Here is a 19,561-nt window from a genome sequence, read left to right on the forward strand (position 1 = left end):
TGTGTGCAGCAAAGCCAGCCTTGCTGTCTTCCACATGTCACAGCGCAAGCATTGTTCACACTGGAAGTCCTTCCATGAGAAAGCAAGGAAGGCCTAGGAGGCATCCACAGGACCCTGGATATCATCACTATTATGGCTATCACTATGGAGGGAGGGAGGAATAATTTTTAAGATATTGTGAGGTGCAGTTGGAATAATGATTTTGCACAAATTTATTCCGTTTACTTGCTTGTTTATTTATAGTTGGTGGGATGCAAGAAACTGTACTCACCGTCACAGGCAAATCTGTTAAGGAGGTGATGAAGTTGGATGATGACGAAACCTTTGCCAAATTTTACCGCAGCATGGATGATACCGTGCCAAGGAGCCCTGTAGAGCTGGAAGAAGACTTTGACGTTATTTTCGACCCTTATGCCCCCAAGTAAGTTACTGAAATTTCTGTCTTTCACTTACTGAGAATGGACTCCTTCATCGGCCTCTACCCAGTATTTTCATGAGGCTCTTTTCTCTCACTCTGATAAAACTTCATTACAGACAAATCATTACAGTAGTGCCCCCTCCCCCTTTATTCAGGGAGGATATGTTCTAAGATGCCTGAATCTGGAGATCATGCCAGACCCTTCATATAGTATATTTTTTCTTGTATTTCATAAATACCTTTTCACTTAAAGGAAGCACTATATGGCTTCTCTCTAGCATTTCTGAGTTACCATCATCACTATTGTTCTTTGGGGCCATTATTAAGTAAAATAAGGGTGACTTGAACACAAGGACTGTAATACTGTGACAATCGATCTGATAATCAAGGTGGCTACTAAGTGACTAATGGGCAGGGAGCACCTACAAAGTGGATGAGTCACAGGATAGAATGGAACCGTAACAAGTGTTATACTGCTACTCAAAATGGCACATAATTTAAAACTTACAAGTTATTTATTACTGGAATTTTCCATTTAATATTTTCATACTATGGATGACCCTTGGTAACTAAAACCGGGAAAGTGAAACCGGGGATGGGGGGAGTAAGGGGTCTACAGTATTCTCTGAGCCAGACACATAGTGCTGTGGGTAGATGAAACATGCATGCCCAGAACTGATGCACATTCAGGCAGAAAGTCTTACAGACAGAGCATGTGCCACAGATGTTCCTAAAATGTCACTGGATTTTTCACATACTCCAATATTGTTCTGCATATTTTTAGATTAAAATCAGTTAGTAGAGATTTCTATACCGTCTTTTATTTGACATACCATTCTTACTCATGACTTTAAAAAGTATTTGGATCTCATGGGCTCAAATTAATACAACTAACTAGAAAATCAATAAAGCATGTTACTTAACTACAATCCTATATAATAAAAGGCTAATATGCAAATTGACCGAACGGTGGGACAACCAGTCGCTATGACGAGCACTGACCACCAGGGAGCATACGCTCAACACAGGAGCTGCCCCCTGGTGGTCAGTGCACTCTCATGGGGGAGCACCACTCAGCCAGAAGCTGGGTTCATGGCTGGTGAGCACAGCAGCGGTGGCAGGGGCCTCTCTCGCCTCCGCAGCAGCGCTAAGGACCCGTCAGGGGATGTCCGACTGTCGGCTTAGGCCCACTATCCCAGGAAGCGGGCCTAAGCCAGGAGTTGGACATCCCCCAATGGATCCCAGACTGTGAGAGGGTGCAGGCCAGGCTGAGGGACCCCCCAACCCCCAGTGCACTAATGTTATGCACCGGGCCTCTAGTGATTTATAAAATCAGTAGATCTGAGAGTTTCCTCAGGATGTCCAAGGACCTGTCTTCACACAGGAACCTGACTAAGTTACCTAAGGAAAGCAATGATGGTTTATGATTCCTCTTCAGAACATGGTCTCTCTCGCCTGCTTTCCTCAGGGTTGCTTCACTCTCAGTTGGGCTGTGACCATAGGGTGGAAGGCAGCTCTTACTTGGCCACTCCAGCACAGGCAGCTTCTCTTCCCAGTAGTTCCAGAAGTTCCAGGCTTGATTTTCTTGGATGTGAGTCTATCCCTAAGCAATCACTGTGGCCAAGGAGATGCAAGACAGTGATTGGTCAGAGCTGGTCTCTGGATCCAATCCTGAGCCGGGGTTGCAGGCAGGGGATGGAGTAAGATGAGTCCTCCAAAGGAGAGTCAGGGTGCTCTTACCAGAAGCAGGAAAAATACCCTGGACAGGGTAAACCCACAGCTATTGACCACATTTATCTATTTCCTACAAATTTATCAGAGTGACAGTCTCCTCCTTAAATCTGGGTAGTCATCATAAATTTTTCCATAAACTACTCCTGATATATTTGTTGCATGTTTCAATATGCTTCTTTTATTTAATTTGCTACCTTAAGAAAATTAACATTTTTCCATTTCTCATATTTAAATAATATTTTGGGTATTTGAGTGCATGGTTATTTAGCCATTTCCCGATTGGTTTTGGGAATTTGAGTGCATGGTTATTTAGCCATTTCTCCCAACTCAAATGTTTAAATTTTTAAAATCATTACATATAATTTAAATATATGTGCCTGTTTACACACACACACATACACACACACACACACACACAACAATATTATATATAAAGAAGACTTGCAGACACCTGTGCAGTTGGAAATTGAGAGCAGCATCGGGAATCTGTTGGGAAATCATGTGACTGGGTCCACCCACCTCCCTGTGTCTGATCTTCTGCCCCAGAGTTGTGTGAATGTGTAGCAGTCATAGCTGGCTTTGTGAGCCTATTTTATTTCAATCTATTTTTTCAAAATAGTAGTTATTTTTCAGAGGGGGGCAATGGGTTGTGAGGAGACTCGTTATGAAAGAGTTGGTGAGGGAAATGAAAAAATATTTTGTGAAAAGAAAGGTTAGTTTGGAGGAAAGAGAATAAAATGGAGAAGCAATGGCTGGATGTAAATTCTTGAAGGGCTTGCTAGTAGCAGAAGAGGTAGATATGTGTACTATTACAAGGGGCAGAGATGGAACGTGTCTGTGGGTGTATAGGGTTGGGGAAGAACTTCCTACCCTTGATAGCTATGTAGGTGTGGGATAAGCTGCCCCATTAGGGACTTGCTTTTCAGGCAGAGCCCCTGGGGTTGGGTGAGTGGGGGATTTGGGAATTGTCTGAGTTCTTAAACTATGACTCCTTGAATCTCCTTTCCATCCCCAAGATTCTATGACTTTATGTCAGGAGAGTGGCGGGCAGGAGGAAGAGTAGTAAGATTTATAATGAAATCAGGGAGTAAAACTGTGGAGCCCATTGCTTCAGGTCAGGGAACTCAACAGGCCAGGAGTTTTTATAGACCAAGGCTGCAGCTCTGCTCTGCTCCTCAGGTTGACATCTGCTGTGGCTGAGCACAAGCGTGCAGTTAGACCCAAGCGCCGGGTTCAGGCTTCCAAAAACCCACTGAAAATGCTGGCAGCAAGAGAAGACCTCCTTCAGGAATATACTGAGCAGAGACTAAATGTCGCCTTTATGGAGTCAAAACGGATGAAAGTAGAAAAGAGTGAGTATTTGGAACCACCAACCTGCTTCTGTGCTTGGGAACTAGTGATGTGGTGATATATTTTTTAACAGTTGAGGGTGTACATTTTGTTTTATTTTTTAGTATATAGTTTTTTGTTAATCCTCACCTGAGGATATTTTTTCCATTGATTTTTAGAGAGATTACAAGGGAGGGGAAGAAGGGGAGAGAAAGAGAAACATCGATGTGAGAGAGACACAATGATTGCTTGCCTCCTGCATGTGCCTTGGCCAGGACCTGGGATTGAACCTACAACCCAGGTTCATGCCATTGATCAGGAATCGAACCCAAGACCCTTAGGTGTGTGGGCTGATGCTCTAACCACTGAGCTTCTGGCCAGGGTGTGATGTGGTGATTTTTTTTTCTTTTGTATTGCTCATTTTATTTTTATTTTTTTTTAATTTCTTTATTGATTAAGGTGTTACATATGTGTCCTTCTTCCCCCATTACCCTCCCAACCCCCCCGCTCATGCCCTCACCCCCCTGTTGTCTGTGTCCATTGGTTAGGCCCATATGCATGCATACAAGTCCTTTGGTTGATCTCTCCCCCTTACCCCCACCCTCCCCTACCTTCCCTCTGAGGTTTGATGGTCTGATCGATGTTTCTCTGTCTCTGGAACTGTTTTTGTTCATCAGTTTATGTTGTTCATTATATTCCACAAATGAGTGAGATCATGTGATACTTATCTTTCTCTGACTTGCTTATTTCACTTAGCATAATGCTCTCCAGTTCCATCCATGTTGTTGCAAATGGTAGGAATTCCTTCTTTTTTAGCACAGCATAGTATTCCATTGTGTAGATGTACCAGAGTTTTTTAATCCATTCATCTGCTGATGGGCACTTAGGCTGTTTCATAATCTTATCTATGGTAAATTGTGCTGCTATGAACATAGGAGTGTATATATCCTTCTGATTGATGTTTCTAGCTTCTTGGGATATATTCCTAGAATTGGTATTACTGGGTCAAATGGGAGTTCCATTTTTAGTTTTTTGAGAAAACTCCATACTGTTCTCCACAGTGGCTGCACCAGTCTGCATTCCCACCAGCAGTGCACCAGGGTTCCTTTTTCTCTGCATCCTCGCCAACATTTGTCATTTATTGATTTGTTGATGATAGCCATTCTGACAGGTGTGACATGGTACCGCACTGTTGTTTTGATTTGCATCTCTTGGATAATTGGTGACTTTGAGCATGTTTTCATATGTCTCTTGGCCTTCCTTCGGTCTTCTTTCAAAAAGTTTCTATTTAGGTCCGTTGTCCATTTCTTGATTGGATTGTTTATCTTCCTTTTGTTGAGTTGTATGAGTTCCCTGTAAATGTTGGAGATTAAACCCTTATCAGTGATAACATTGGCAAATATGTTCTCCCATGTAGTGGTCTTTCTTGTTGTTTTGTTGATGGTTTCTTTTGCTGTGCAAAAGCTTTTTATTTTGATGTAGTCCCATTTGTTTATTTTCTTTTTATTTTCCATTGCCCTAGGAGCAGTATCAGTGAAGAAGTTCCTTTGGCATATGTCTGAGATTTTGCTGCCTGTGGATTTCTCTAGTATTTTTATAGTTTCCCGTCTTATGTTTAAGTCCTTGATCCATTTTGAGTTTATTTTTGTGTATGGTGTAAGTTGGTGGTCTAGTTTCATTTTTTTGCATGTATCTGTCCAATTTTCCCAACACCATTTATTGAAGAGACTGTCTTGACTCCATTTTATGTTCATGCCTCCTTTGTCGAATATTAATTGGGCATAGTGGTTTGGGTCGATTTCTGGGTTCTCTCTTCTATTCCATTGATCTATATGTCTGTTCTTGTGCCAGTACCAGGCTGTTTTGAGAACAGTGGCTTTGTAATTCAGCTTGAAATCTGGTATTGAGATCCCACCTACTTTGTTCTTCTTTCTCAGAATTGCTGTAGCTATTTGGGAACTTTTTTTATTCCAGATGAATTTTTGGAGAGTTCGTTCTAGGTCTGTGAAATATGCCATTGGTATTTTAATGGGGATTGCATTGAATCTATAGATTGCTTAGGTAGAATGGACATTTTGATGATGTTGATTCTACCAATCCATGAACACAGTATGTTCTTCCATCTGTTTATTTATATCTCCCTCTATCTCTTTTTTCAGTGTCCTGTAGTTTTTTGCATATAGGTCTTTTACCTCTTTAGTTAAGTTTATCCCTAGGTATCTTAATTTTTTTGGTACGATGGTAAATGGGATTGCTTTTTTAGTCTCTCTTTCTGTAAGTTCACTATTGGTGTATAGAAATGCCATAGATTTCTTGGCATTAATTTTGTATCTTGCTACCTTGCTGAATTCATTTATTAAGTCTAATAATTTTTTGATGGAGTCTTTAGGGTTTTCTATGTACAGTATCATGTCGTCTGCGAATAAGGACAGTTTTACTTCTTCTTTTCCAATTTGGATGCCTTTTATTCCTCCTTCTTGTCTGATAGCAGTGGCTAGTACTTCGAGCACTATGTTGAACAGGAGTGGTAAGAGAGGGCATCCCTGTCTTGTTCCTGTTCTTAGGGGAAATGGTTTTCATTTTTGTCCATTGAGTGTGATGCTGGCTGTGGGTTTATCATATATGGCTTTTATGATGTTGAGGTATGATCCTTCTTTTCCCACCTTGCTGAGAGTTTTTATCAAGAAAGGGTGTTGGATTTTGTCAAATGCTTTTTCTGCATCAATTGATATGACTATGTGATTTTTTTCCCCTCAGTTTGTTTATGTGATGTATCATGTTTATTGATTTGCGAATATTGTACCATCCTTGCATCCCTGGTATAAATCCTGCTTGGTCATGGTGTATGATCTTTCTGGTATACTGCTGGATCCGATTTGTGAGGATTTTGGCATCTATGTTCATGAGGGATATTGGCCTGTAATTCTCTTTCATTGTGTTGTCTTTATCTGGTTTTGGTATTAGGGTGATGCTGGCTTCATAGAATGAGTTTGGAAGTATTCCTTCCTCTTGAATTTTTTGAAGTAGTCTGAGGAGGATAGGTTTTAGTTCTTCCTTGAATTTTTGGTAAAACTCTCCTGTGAAGCTGTCTGGCCTGGGCTTTTGTTTGCTGGAAGCTTTTTGATGACTGCTTCAATTTCTTCCATAGTTATTGGCCTATTGAGATTTTTAGAATCTTCCTGATTGAGTTTTGGAAGGTTATATTTTTCTAGGAATATGTCCATTTCCTCCAGGTTGTCTAGTTTGTTGGAATAGAGTTGTTCATAATATTTTTTAACAATCCTTTGTATTTCTATGGGTCTGTTGTTATTTTGCCTCTATCATTTCTGATTTTGTTTATTTGAGTCCTCTCTCTTTGCTTCTTGGTGAGCCTGACTAGAGGTTCATCAATCTTGTTTATCCTTTCAAAGAACCAGCTCTTGGTTTCATTTATCTTTTGTATTGTTTTTTTTGGTCTCTATGTCATTTATTTCTGCTCTAATCTTTATTATCTCCTTCCTTCTGCTCACTGTGGGCTTTTCTTGTTGCTCTCTTTCTAATTATTTGAGTTGTAGCATTAGATGATTTACTACCATTTGATGTGGTGATTTTAATCCTCCTTTTTCTGCCTTGCAAAGGCCAGTAATGGTGCTCATAAGACTCTCATTAAATAAAAATGAGTAAATTTGTGCACATACGTGCACACCTGCAGAAAATCTTTGTAGAATGTAAAGGCTTTTCACAGAAATTCTTGTAGCATTAAGCATCTGTTAATTGGAAAATTCAAATTACCCTGCTGCATTTTTTCCAAGAGATTGGAGGAAAAGGATGTTTTGGGGCTTTGCAACTCACCCCATTGTCAGCTTTGTAGGGCCCAAACACAATAATTCTCCACTTAATCTTATTCAAGAGGAAATCATTTGATCTCTCAAGGGAAAATGTGCCAAATCACTGCTTTGCCTAATCCTAAATTTTTATATTATTAATTAATGCACAAACCAGTGCTCTGCAAATTGTCTTTGATGGGATGTGGGCTGGGTGGAGAGGGGGGAGTTGGGAGGGGCAGTGAAAGGAACATGAGGAGGTAGACTCCAGGCTGTGTGCCTCACTGGCAACAGTGCTGCTCTGCTTTTACCTGCCCAGTAAGGTGGAGTTTCATAGTTTTGAAACACAGGTTTCCTTGGTAGCGATAATGATATACATAATTGTACTGTTTTTAATATTCCTCAATTTTGAATATAATTTTGATTTTCCTGTAGCACTCATAAACCAATTTCCTAAAGCTTTTCTTAGAAATATAGTAACTAAATAAAGTGATTGAGTCTTGTCAACATAACTGGTTTACTCAGAAAGTATATTTCAAAATCATTGTGCCTCATGAATTCTCAAGATGTATTATATATTTCTTCAGTATTAAAACCTAATCCCAGCAAAATAATTTTTCTGAATTCCTTTCCAGCATATACATTTTTTTAAACAATGAGTTGGAGAAATGAAGGTTTATTGGAACAAGTCTTATATATCTTTCCTCTATTTCCACCTTTAGGGGGTGCAGATGATGTCTTTGTGGTGACTGGCACATATACGTTTGTTGGTCCACATGAAAACTTAGCATCTTGTTATTACAATCTTAAGTTGAAAGCAAAGGACCTCGGGAGATCAGTAATTTATCACTTTGCCTCCAGAAAAAAGATTGTAAATTAACCATCCCTTATAGAATGCCTGCTTTTCTATTTTTGGTAGAAAATAAATGCATTTGGTGACACCTAACAATCTTCCTTGAGAATGCATTTTTAACATCTCAACATTGTTAGGAATTTATAACAGCTTTGAGTGGAATTTCAACAAATGAGTCCAGTTCCTCATTTTATACTAAAGTAGCTGTGCCACATTGTCACTCTATTCTTGTCTCTACGTGGTGAGGTGTGACAATTGTCTATAGCAGTTTATACTTTCAGTACAGTGTTGAATTCTTAAAACAGGGGTTAAGCATTGCACTGCATAGTTAATCAGACTTGGGTATGTTCTCCCCCTCAGGATTAACTTTAAAAGAAAAAGATAGCTGGTTATGGATAATTTCTGATTGTAAACATTGTCATTTCACCTGAACATCTTGCTTTTCCCTGTGTTTTTGTGTTTCTTTATTCAATTGGCCCAGTGTCCTCCAACTCCAACTTCTCAGAAGTCACCCTGGCAGGTTTAGCCAGTAAAGAAAACTTCAGCAGCGTCAGTCTGCGAAGCGTCAACCTGACAGAACAGAATTCTAACAACAGCGCAGTGCCCTACAAGAAGCTGATGCTGTTGCAGATCAAAGGTATGTAAGAGCAGGAGGAGTTACATCAGGGCTGGGGCTTCAGCCAGGGAGCATCAGGGGTCCTGCATGCCCTTAACTGCCTGTCATGGGAAGGGAACTCACCTCATGCTTTTGAGGACCTGCTGTGCACCAGGTGCTAAACTTCCTCCTCTCAAGTAAGCTTCATAAAATCCATGAGGTGGTGTACCACTGAGGCTTAGGGCGTTAGTAATGTGCCTGTGGTCAGCAGTGTTGAGCAGCATTGAACCTAGGTCTCTGCCATTTGAGAAACAGCTTGGGCAGCTGCCCCCTTTACCCTGTGTCCCCTGCCACACACTGTCAGGCAGTTACCAGACCCCCTAAGTTGTCATAGTGTTCTCTCCACACAGTTGCCTCCCTGAGGCAAACAAGAGTCAATCAGGGCAGAGGGAGAGAGGTACATCCTTGGAGAAGGAATCCAGAGGAAGCAGAGCAAGTGAGGTAGACCCAGATTCCACTTCATCACCTTTTCTATCCATAGCAAGGGAGACCTAGCTCTGGGCTGTGAGGGTAGATTTGGCTGTGTCCCAGTGGCAACTGCTCAATATTAATCACCAGGAAAGGATAGATGAAATCTCCTCTCTGTCTGGGAGGGTTTCCCTTATGTTGTGCATGTCCACTGTCCTTCCCAGTGACAGGCTCCAATAACCAGCCTCTATTCCTGGTTCTAACCCGGAGACGACACTGTCAGTGTGTTTGTAGAAAGATCCACAAGGCAGTCTTGCCTCTAGGCTGATGCCCAAAGGACTCCCAGCCAAAAACTCTGGAGCAAGCAGAAGCTGTGAAAGGCACACCCTCACCTGCGAAGACTAGGGGATGAGCAAACAAGGGAAAGGAGCATGGTGCTGTCTTTCCTGGAGGAAGGAACCCCAACTAACCCATATCTGTGCTGTAACGAACTGACAGTGGTCCTGAGGACATGGTGGCATTTGGGAAGGCACTAAAAGGAACGTAATCTATGATGCTGTCATTCTGAATCCCCCTCCGCCATTCCCAGTCATGGGAACTAGTATATGTAGGCCAGACTCTTTAGAATTGAAAGCGATGCTCGGATGGGGTGCTTTCTGGTCCTTCCTGTGGCTGGGGGAGTTCTCCTTTCTGGGAGATGGTGTTTCTTTGCCTTGTGTTCAGGAAGAAGACATGTGCAGACAAGACTGGTGGAACCTCGAGCTTCGTCACTCAACAGCGGGGACTGCTTCCTCCTGCTCTCTCCCCACTACTGCTTCCTGTGGGTAGGAGAGTTTGCAAATGTCATAGAAAAGGCGAAGGTTAGTATCTGAAAAATAAAATAGTTTAGTTGAGCATCTCCTTTATACACTGACAGAATCTTCTACCAGTTGCCAGATGATTGCAAAGCTTCTCAAGTGTCCAGTTAATAGAGTGAGAAGAGATAGATATTGTTCTGAATATCTCTCAAACAAGCTCTCATTAGGTGTTCACGTGTGGTATTTTAGGGGGATTGTTACCTATCCCTCCAGGTTTGAAGTCCTGGTTTTGTTCTCACTCTTGTGTAAAAAAAGAACTGGCACATCACTTCAAAGTTGCTTATCCCAGGTCCCTGTGAAATCCTGCTCCAGACCCAGTGAATGAGGATCTCATGGGGAAAAGTCCAGAGAACAGGTAGATTTTACCAATTTATGTGAACTGTTGAATTTGAAGATTAAGAACTGTAGCTCTAAAGAATTGATACCTCTGGTTGTTTAGTTACATTTTCTTGATTTTGTTGAAAATATTCAACCACCAGTGCCTTGGGCTCCTGGTCACCAGGTTTTCCTTTCAGACACACACCATTTCTGGTCTTGGATGTCAGAGTGTGTCTCTCCAGCTAGCCACAGGCTGTCTACCCAGATAATGGTGTTCCTCCCTTTTTTCAGGCCTCAGAACTTGCAACTTTAATTCAGACAAAGAGGGAACTTGGTTGTAGAGCTACTTATATTCAAACTATTGAAGAAGGAATTAATACACACACTCATGCAGCCAAAGATTTCTGGAAGCTTCTGGGTGGCCAAACCAGTTACCAATGTAAGAGTTTACTGTTTTTCAGAGAATGACAAGACTTAAATGTCCTTTCTTCTCCCCTACTTCATCCTTCTAAACCAGCCCCATTTCAGCATCTAATGTAATACCCTCTCATTATTCGTATCCCAAAGCTGCTGGAGACCCAAAGGAAGACGAACTGTATGAAACAGCCATAATAGAAACAAACTGTACTTACCGTCTGGTGGATGACAAGCTTGTTCCTGATGACGACTTCTGGGGGAAAATCCCAAAGTGCTCCCTTCTGCAATCAAAAGAGGTATAGGGAGTGGGCGGAGCAGTCGGCACAGGGCTGCCCAATAAAATAGATAGTAAGTGCCCCATAAATGCTAGCTATCGTGAGTACCGTCGTGGGTTGGTAACATCTTTTGAAAGATAATTATTTGTAATTTCCAACCATAACTTCCATCTTGATTACTAATATAGAATTTAGAATATTGTTCAGAGGAGTTTCAATAAATTATTGAAGCTTTTTCTATTTTAGGCAATAATATATATATATATAGGCCCTATCTCTTGATTTTTGTATAAAAATTAAATAATTTTCAGTCCTTAAGTTTCAGGAAATTATATATTCTTTCTATATGTCCTTTTTTTCTCTCACACCCTAAATATTAAATACATACATTTCCAGGTCCATTAAATAAGTAATCTAAGTGTTGAGAGAAAAAGTGCTACTCAAAATTTTATTGAATAGAAGAGTATTATAAAGACTATAATCTGAAACTAGATTGATTGTATCATATGTGTGGGCATTTAAATGGGGAAAAAAGACAAACCAGTCACAGAAATAATCAGGCATAACTTTAAAGAGAAAGTGAAATTGAGCCTTGTTTGAAATTAAGTAGAATTTGGATTATTGGAAATGAAGGGAGAAGTTATTCTAGGAAGAAAGAACAAACTATAGGTTTGAAAATAAGAGCTAGTACCCCATTCATGAATTCATTCAGCAAAGAGTAAACCCTACTGTAAATATAAGTATGGTATGGTCTCTGCCTTTGGGGGTCTTAGAACTATATAGAGGAGAGTTGACACCTGTCATCTCTGTGCCTGGAATGTATGAAGTGACCTGTATATACTAAGTGAATGAATAGAAGAAGAAAGGGAGGGAGGGAGGAGGGAGAGAAAAGGGAAGGATGATAGGAAGATGGCCTTCACTCTTTGATGAATCAGAAGTTTTAGGTGGTTTGAGAGTTCAGAGGAGGGAACATTAACTTGGGCATTTAGGACAATGAAACAGAATTCTACCCATCGGTAGAGGCTGGCTGGAAGTGCCAGCTTGTATATCTTGTTATCTTTTTATGTTTGTAATGATTGCTCCACTTGGGTTTGTATCATCACCCATTTGACTCACTGTCAGTAGGGAGCCTGATTCAACTGGAGCTTATCCTTGAAGTTAATAAATTCTTCTGTGCCATTCTCCCAGGTACTGGTGTTTGATTTTGGTAGTGAAGTTTATGTGTGGCACGGAAAAGAAGTTACATTGGCACAACGGAAAATAGCATTTCAGCTGGCAAAGCACTTATGGAATGGAACCTTTGACTATGAGAATTGTGACATTAACCCACTGGATCCTGGAGAATGCAATCCGCTTATTCCCAGGTACTCATGTAATCTCTCATGGCCCTTAGAGCAAGCAGATTCCCTCAGGGGCCTCAGTTCTCACCCCAGTTGGCTACTGTTGCTTTTCATAGGTTTTTGTTTTCATAAATGACTGACATGCAGTACCATGAATATTTACAAAGGAACATTTCTTTAGCTTTTACCTAAGTAATACAGAAATACAGACATCTTCTGGAAGATGTTTGTTATATTACATGTCTTGAAGTGAACAAATTACTTTCACCTGCAGCATTCCAGGTGCTATTGACAGATGAATAGCAATTGTTTAAACAAATTACATGTTGATCTGAAAACTTCCCAGGGTCTGGAATTCAGCCATTGATCTGAAGGTGCAAAAGCAACACATTTCCTTCTAAATTCACACTGTCCCAGCATAGCCCTTGAATTCCAGGGTTTATCATTTATTTGGCAGTAGGTGACATTTATGCCTTCTCTCAGGAGGGAGGATAATATGAAATTAAAATAATGATTGTAAAATTATTATTTTCTACAGCATACTGGACTTTTTAAAGTAATTTGGCAAATCCTAACAATATGCACAAACTCAAAGAAATGTGATCATAAGAAAAATAATTCTTTATGCAAAGGAATTATTATTTTTCTTAACAACTAGAAAAAAAGAAGTGTGTGTCTAGAAATAGGTGTGCATAGGTATCACACAACTGCATTTTAATGGTTTTCATTGAACTAGTATACAAATTTCAACTTTCCTACCTAGTTTTCTGTTTAAAATAAAGTTACTGATTTTATTATTATCAAATAGAAACTATTAAAAATTCTGTTGATATAAAGTGAAAAGTTTTCAAACCCTTTTTAATCACATTTAACCTAAAATTAGTACTGTAATAACTAGCATTTTACAGACAGAGGCGAAGGCTAAAAAGAATCTTTTACTTAGTATAATAAATGAAAAATACAGTGCGGGAGCATAAAATCCATATGATGGACAATTCCTATTTAGCAGTGACACACCCACAGACCTGGAAGCAGCTGAGAGAGTACTCAGCCCCCTGGTTTTCAATATCTCCCAGATCAGAATCAGCTGAGGAGCTTTTCTAAAAAAAATGCATGTGCCAGCCCCAGCCCCAGAGATGCGTTTTCAATTCGTGTGCAGTATCAGTATGTCTTAAAAGCTTCCCAGACATTTTAAGGTGCAGCCAAGATTAAGCCTCAGCCCTTCTTAAGTAACAAAGAGGCTAAAACTACTGAGGTGTCATGACTTAGCCCAATTGAACAGTGTGTGTCATAGGGATGGGGACAAGCACACCTGCTCCCACTCCTGTTCCCACTGTCACACTGAGGCCTGTTCCCTCTCATATGTGTGCAGCCTCACAACTTAAAAGATACATTTCTAAAATTGACACCAAGTGCATTTCCTATAGGCATCTTAGCAAGTCTGCCGAGTCAAAATTTATATAAAAGACAGTCATTCGGCATGTCTGGTGAAGACCACAGCCTTTCAAGAGAGTCCTGCATTTTCCCTAGTTGCTGATACTTGGTTCCTTAAGTCCCCTGGGAGAATGAGGCAGCAGTATCTGCACCCTGCTTTGGTCTTCTTTGAGACAGGCAGCCTCTGTGATGTGCCTTTGGGCCAGAAGCTGTAGTCTGGTCCAAAACAGGAGCCACAGCAGGGCCCAGTGAGCACTGCCCATCGGTCTGAGGCGTCATATGCATCCTGGTCATAATTCACAACCAATGGTTGATTTGGAAGGATGAGAAATGCCTGCACCTTCTTCTCAGGGCTGGACCCTCCACAGCATGTATTTTCTCAGATGTACAGGCATGCTTCGTTTCATTGCGCTTCACAAATGTTGAGTGTTACACGTTGAAGGCAAGACCCTCCACCAGCAAAAAGATTATGACTCACTTTACTGTGGTGGTCTGGAACCCAATCCACAGTATCTCTGAGGTATGCCAGTACCTTTCTCTCAGTCACCTTTTGTTTCAAGCACAGGTTCACATTCTGAGGTACTGAGACAGGACCAGCCCTCCAGTTGGGCTGTGCCACTTCCTTCTCTGTGTCCTTGTGCTCTCCCTGCCTACTGTCACGTCCAGGGGCCTAAAAATAAATATGCAAACCTTAACTTCATGGTATATGAAATTATGTTCAGTTTAATAACAGAGAAGAGTTAGACTGGAGAGTTTGTCGTAACATGACTTACAATAAGAGTTCAGGTGAGCTCCCATCTATTCCACTTTACAGAAACTTGGTGAGCAGTTGAGGTGCCTGTGGGTGGCATGAAGGAGGCCAGGAAGATAACGCATGTGATTCCTGCCTCACCTGCTCCCTGCCTAGTGCACAACCCCCAGGCTCTCCCGAACATGAGAATTTGCTAGGATGCCAGAAAAGTCTAGTCCTGACGTGGTCCTCATTGCATTTCAACTCATAATTCTGTGGACACAAAGCTTTGCAAGGCTTCAGGCTAAAATAATAAAATGTCACTTATTTGGTAAAATAAGAAAGAACAGACCATTCTATATACTACTTATATATTCTGGGGTGTTTTTGTTTGTTTTTCAATAACCACATGTGTTTGTTGTAGATTCCTTTTCTTTGTTTTATCATGGCTTAACTATGGTTCTTTTCCTGTCTGCACCCCCACCCACCTACCTGCAGAAAAGGACAGGGGCGGCCTGATTGGGCAATATTTGGGAGACTTACAGAACACAATGAGACTATTTTGTTCAAAGAAAAATTTCTCGATTGGACTGAACTGAAGAGACCTAATGAGAAGAACGCCAGTGAACTTGCCCAGCAGAAGGTATTCCGGGTGACCAGGCCTCAAACCTCAGGGCTTGGTTTGGGTCCCAACAAAAGAGGCCTGAAAGCTAAAAGACTTCCCAGGATTTACTAGTAGAACAGCAAACCAGTTTCCTACTATATTCCAACTCGAAGAGTGAAAATAGCTTTGTTTGCACCTTTGGGTTTATGGGTGTCCCTCTCACTATGGTGGGGTAGGTATTCAGGCCTCCCAAGTCTTTCCCATAAATGCAGCCTTTCCCTAATGCAGCTCAATGCCCTGGGAAAGTGTGAAAGCTGTGCTCTTACACTGTCCAGTTAACAGTGAAGCAGCATGGAGTGCGAGACAAAACAGCTGGAAAAATAGGCAACTGATCAGACATTTTATGTTCCCTGTAGGAAGATCCTAGGGCTGAAGTCAAGCCATACGATGTAACCCGGATGGTGCCAGTGCCCCAGACGACAGCTGGCACTGTGCTGGATGGGGTGAACGTGGGCCGTGGCTATGGCCTAGTGGAAGGGGATGACCGCAGGCACTTTGAGATTGCCACTGTCTCAGTGGATGTCTGGCATATCCTCGAATTCGACTATAGCAGGCTCCCCAAACAGAGCATTGGGCAATTCCATGAAGGGGACGCCTATGTGGTCAAGTGGAAGTACATGGTGAGCACTGCAGGTTAGTGACTTACATGTTCTTCAAGCTGAGACAGGCCCAGCCCCCACACCGAGGCTGGGAGCCGCAGGACTGCTGGAACCCGACTCCCTGTGCACCATGTCTCACGCTGGCTGCGGGGGTGCAGCGCGCCAGCATACTCATTCGCTTTGAGAACCAGTTAGTAAACCTGTAGATGAATTCCTAACAGCCCAGTACTGCTAACATCGGGACTTTTCCTTACAGAGATGAAACTTGCACGTTGGGATTTTTCCAGGAACCTCATTCCCTCCCCTGCCCTGTCCCCAGAGGTTTTCTAGCCAAGTGATCATCTGCCTCCAGATGACATTTGACATGTGGATGGATGCTGCTTAAATTAAAGTAGTTAAGTAAAGCATATGTGGATGATTTAGAACTGAAACCAAATGGTGTAGTAACATTATAGCAAATACATGAACAAAAATAATGTACTAAAAATGAAAGAAGCTATTTCTGAGGGAGGACAGTGAGTGGACTCTGGAGAAAGACTCTCTTTTCTTTGTCAAAAAGTAGCCTTATCCATGTTATGCTCAGTGTCCGTCCTCCCTACCCATTCAGCAGGGAGTTTATGTCACAACTCTGATTTTGAGATTCAACTACAGAAGAATTGATTCACCTCCTTACGGTCCCCTATGCTTCCACATGGTTTGCTGATTAAACACCTGTAGACTTAGAACCATTTTATTTCTTTCCTAATGTATCAAAAATAAAGCTTTTAATCAACTGCATAGCATTTACTGTGTGTTAGAGACTTTATAGGGAGCAAGTCAATATTTCAGACCCTGCCTTCAACAAGAATCTATACTAATAAAAGGGTAATATGTTAATTAGAATGGATAGACTATACATCTTATGGATGTCATTCCAGATGTCCTTCCTGACAAAGCCGGGGCCCAGGTGGCACTGCCCGGGGTCCCAGGTGCCAGCCCAGGCAAAGCCACCCGGGTCCCAGGTGCCTGCAGCTAGCCCAGGTGAAGCCAGCCTGGGTCCAGGGTGCCTGCAGCCAGTCAGAGTGGGGGGAAGCCCGGGTCCAAGTTGCCTGCAGCTGGCCGGAGGAGGGAAGCCTGTGTCCCAGGTGCAGGGTTCGAGGCAGAGGCAGTTAGGGGCAATCAGGCAGGCAGGTGAGTGGTTAGAGGCAATCAGGCAGGCAGGCAGAGTGGCAATCAGGCAGGCAAGCAGTTAGGAGCCAACAGTCCCAGATTGCGAGAGGGTTCAGGCTGGGCTGAGGGACCCCTCCCCCACCCCCGTGCACAAATTTCGTGCACCGGGCCTCTAGTCTCTATATATAAAAGCCTAAGCGACTGTTACGACTGAACAACTGACCGGTAGCTGTGATGCGCACTGACCACCAGGGTGCAGATGCTCAATGCAGGAGCTGCCCCCTGGTGGTCAGTGCACTCCCACAGCCAACCTCCCATGGTCCCGCCGGCCAGCCCAGATCGGCCCCATGGGGACTGGGTGAGACATCCCCAATCAGCCCCAGTTGCCAGCCAGGCCAAGGGACCCCACCTGTGCATGAATTCATGCATGGGACCTCTAGTATGTTATAAATGACAGTGAGAGAGCTCAGTCCCCTGAAATGGCAACTGCCTGCAGTGGGAAGGCAGGACAGGAGGCTGTGCAGGACTGTGCCCAGCGCTGGGCTGCAGGTGCTGGGGCCACCCAGCACACAGGTACACACTGGGGCTTTACCTTAGGCTCTAGCTGAGTGTCTGCACAGCGAGCTCATGAGATGTGTTCTGTGCTTGTGCTAATTTTTCAGATAAGGAGCAGGACACCAAAATTAAGTAACTCACCTGGAGTCACACAGGTAGGAGAGAGCGGAGCTGGGCACTGAAACCACGTTCCCTTTCATAAGGAGGCTCTGTCACTTAGAGGGAAGGTCACGGGCCCTGGAGCCTTATGGCTTGGGTCTTCTCTCAGGCCCTCCATACTAGCTCTGCAAGTTGGGTAAAGTTACTTTACCTCTCTGAGCCTCAGTTTTCTCACCTGGAAAATAGAGATTATGACACTCAACTCATAGAATATTATAGTCTGGTATGTATAATGTTTAGCATGTGCCTTGCAGGAAATAATCATCCTTGACATTCTCAGCAGCAACGGCATAATTACTACCTGTAACGTGAAGATGAGATAATGTCGATTTACCCAAAACAACAGCAACTCCCATGAGTCACTATGCAGAATTGGTAAACCGAAGTAATAACCTGTGCTGCTGGCTGGCCATAAAAACATTAAGAGGGAATTTAATGGGGAAGAAACTACTCAGTTCTGGGTGTGGAACAGGGAACTTTAAGGAATAACCTTTGAAGACTAGTTCTTGTTCTTAAAATACAAGGGGAACCGTTCACTTGTTTTATAAAAGGAGACCAAGGGGCTCTACAGTGTAAAATTGAGTCATTTCCTTACTTGAGCTGTTGGTTATAAAAAAAGTAATAGCAAGTGAATGAATGAATGAATGAAATGAAATGAAAATAAATAAACAAAATAAATGTAAGATTTGAGGTCTTCATAGACTATTTACTTGGAGGCCCCTAAGAAATAATGATTTGAGCCAGGCAAATACTTTCTGTATTCCTTCCAAATAGACAGTGTGTTCCTCTCACACCCAGATCCAGCAGTATCTTTATGAGCAAAGTTATAACTTTGAAGAAGTCCAGCTTCAGAGAATTAAGTTAGAGCAGGGAGCATTCAGATTCCAGACTGTCCCTCTGAAAGCAGAAAAGCATAGACCAATGGGATTTGCAGTCACATGTGGTCCTCCTAGAAGCACTGGCCCCTTGGTGACTACTAGTCCAGCTCCTCATCAATCATATCCCACAAGGACTGCACCTGCAAACAGAACTGAACTCAGAGCTCAGGATACTCTGGGGCATGCTCAGCAGAAAGCAGCAGTATAGTCATCTTCTTACTGGACACGGGCCACCCAGCATAAGCACACAGAGTTCAGCTTTTTGGGGTCCACAGACGGGAGCCTCGAAGCCTCGGTGGGTCAGTGCCCTGCCCTAGGGACCACCTCAGGAGCTGCAGGGCATGGTTCTTGCCCCCAAAGGTCGGGGAAACAAGCTGCTTGAGGTACCCAGTGATGTTGGGTCAGGCCACGTGGGGCGTGATACAGGTCGGATTCCTATAAGTAGCAATCAATAAGGGGGTTCTGCTCTAGACCCTTGACCAGGAGAGTTCATACCTCAGTTTTCTATTTCTCCTAAATACAACTGCTGCTAACGAACTTACTCTGGAAAGTATTTTGATGACATTAACACTTTAAATTAGGCATTCGATGGCTATAATGATTGTAGTTCAGAAGTTCTTACTAATAAAAGCTCAATATTTCCTTTGCTAAAATTAAAAATAAATAAATGAGTTAAAAATTAAGTTGTATATAGGATTACATTTGGATATGTTGAAGAAAGTTGCAAGAAAAATTAGTGAAAAATCTTTTATAAAATACAATTCTATTTTAGGTACAGACACTCAAGTCCATTTTAGAATGTTAGGGTGCAAGCAGTGGTTATTGAGCATGACTACTATATATTTACACAATGTACTTATGTGCTAACAAATCCCAAGATAGGTACCAACTGCTGAGACCTATTGTAAGCATATCTTTTCCCTGTAATCAGGTTAACACAACTAAATTTCACTATGTTGAAGGTTGCTAATCAAAGGCAAACCTTT

General features: G+C 42.2%; 1 protein-coding gene across 1 annotated transcript in view; it reads left to right on the forward strand.

Moving 5' to 3' along the window:
- Positions 1 to 19,561, forward strand: part of SVIL (supervillin) — a 182,320-nt gene that overhangs the window by 142,908 nt on the left and 19,851 nt on the right. Inside the window, exons 24-32 of the mRNA XM_080678887.1 lie at positions 244 to 421; positions 3,332 to 3,504; positions 8,619 to 8,774; positions 9,924 to 10,060; positions 10,667 to 10,814; positions 10,943 to 11,088; positions 12,256 to 12,431; positions 15,070 to 15,214; positions 15,592 to 15,868. Coding sequence (XP_080535013.1) covers positions 244 to 421; positions 3,332 to 3,504; positions 8,619 to 8,774; positions 9,924 to 10,060; positions 10,667 to 10,814; positions 10,943 to 11,088; positions 12,256 to 12,431; positions 15,070 to 15,214; positions 15,592 to 15,868 — 1,536 coding nt within the window. The remainder of the gene's footprint in view (positions 1 to 243; positions 422 to 3,331; positions 3,505 to 8,618; positions 8,775 to 9,923; positions 10,061 to 10,666; positions 10,815 to 10,942; positions 11,089 to 12,255; positions 12,432 to 15,069; positions 15,215 to 15,591; positions 15,869 to 19,561) is intronic.

This window comes from Plecotus auritus (assembly GCF_963455305.1).
Source record: "Plecotus auritus genome assembly, chromosome: 1".
In the NCBI taxonomy this organism is placed as follows: Eukaryota; Metazoa; Chordata; class Mammalia; order Chiroptera; family Vespertilionidae; genus Plecotus; species Plecotus auritus.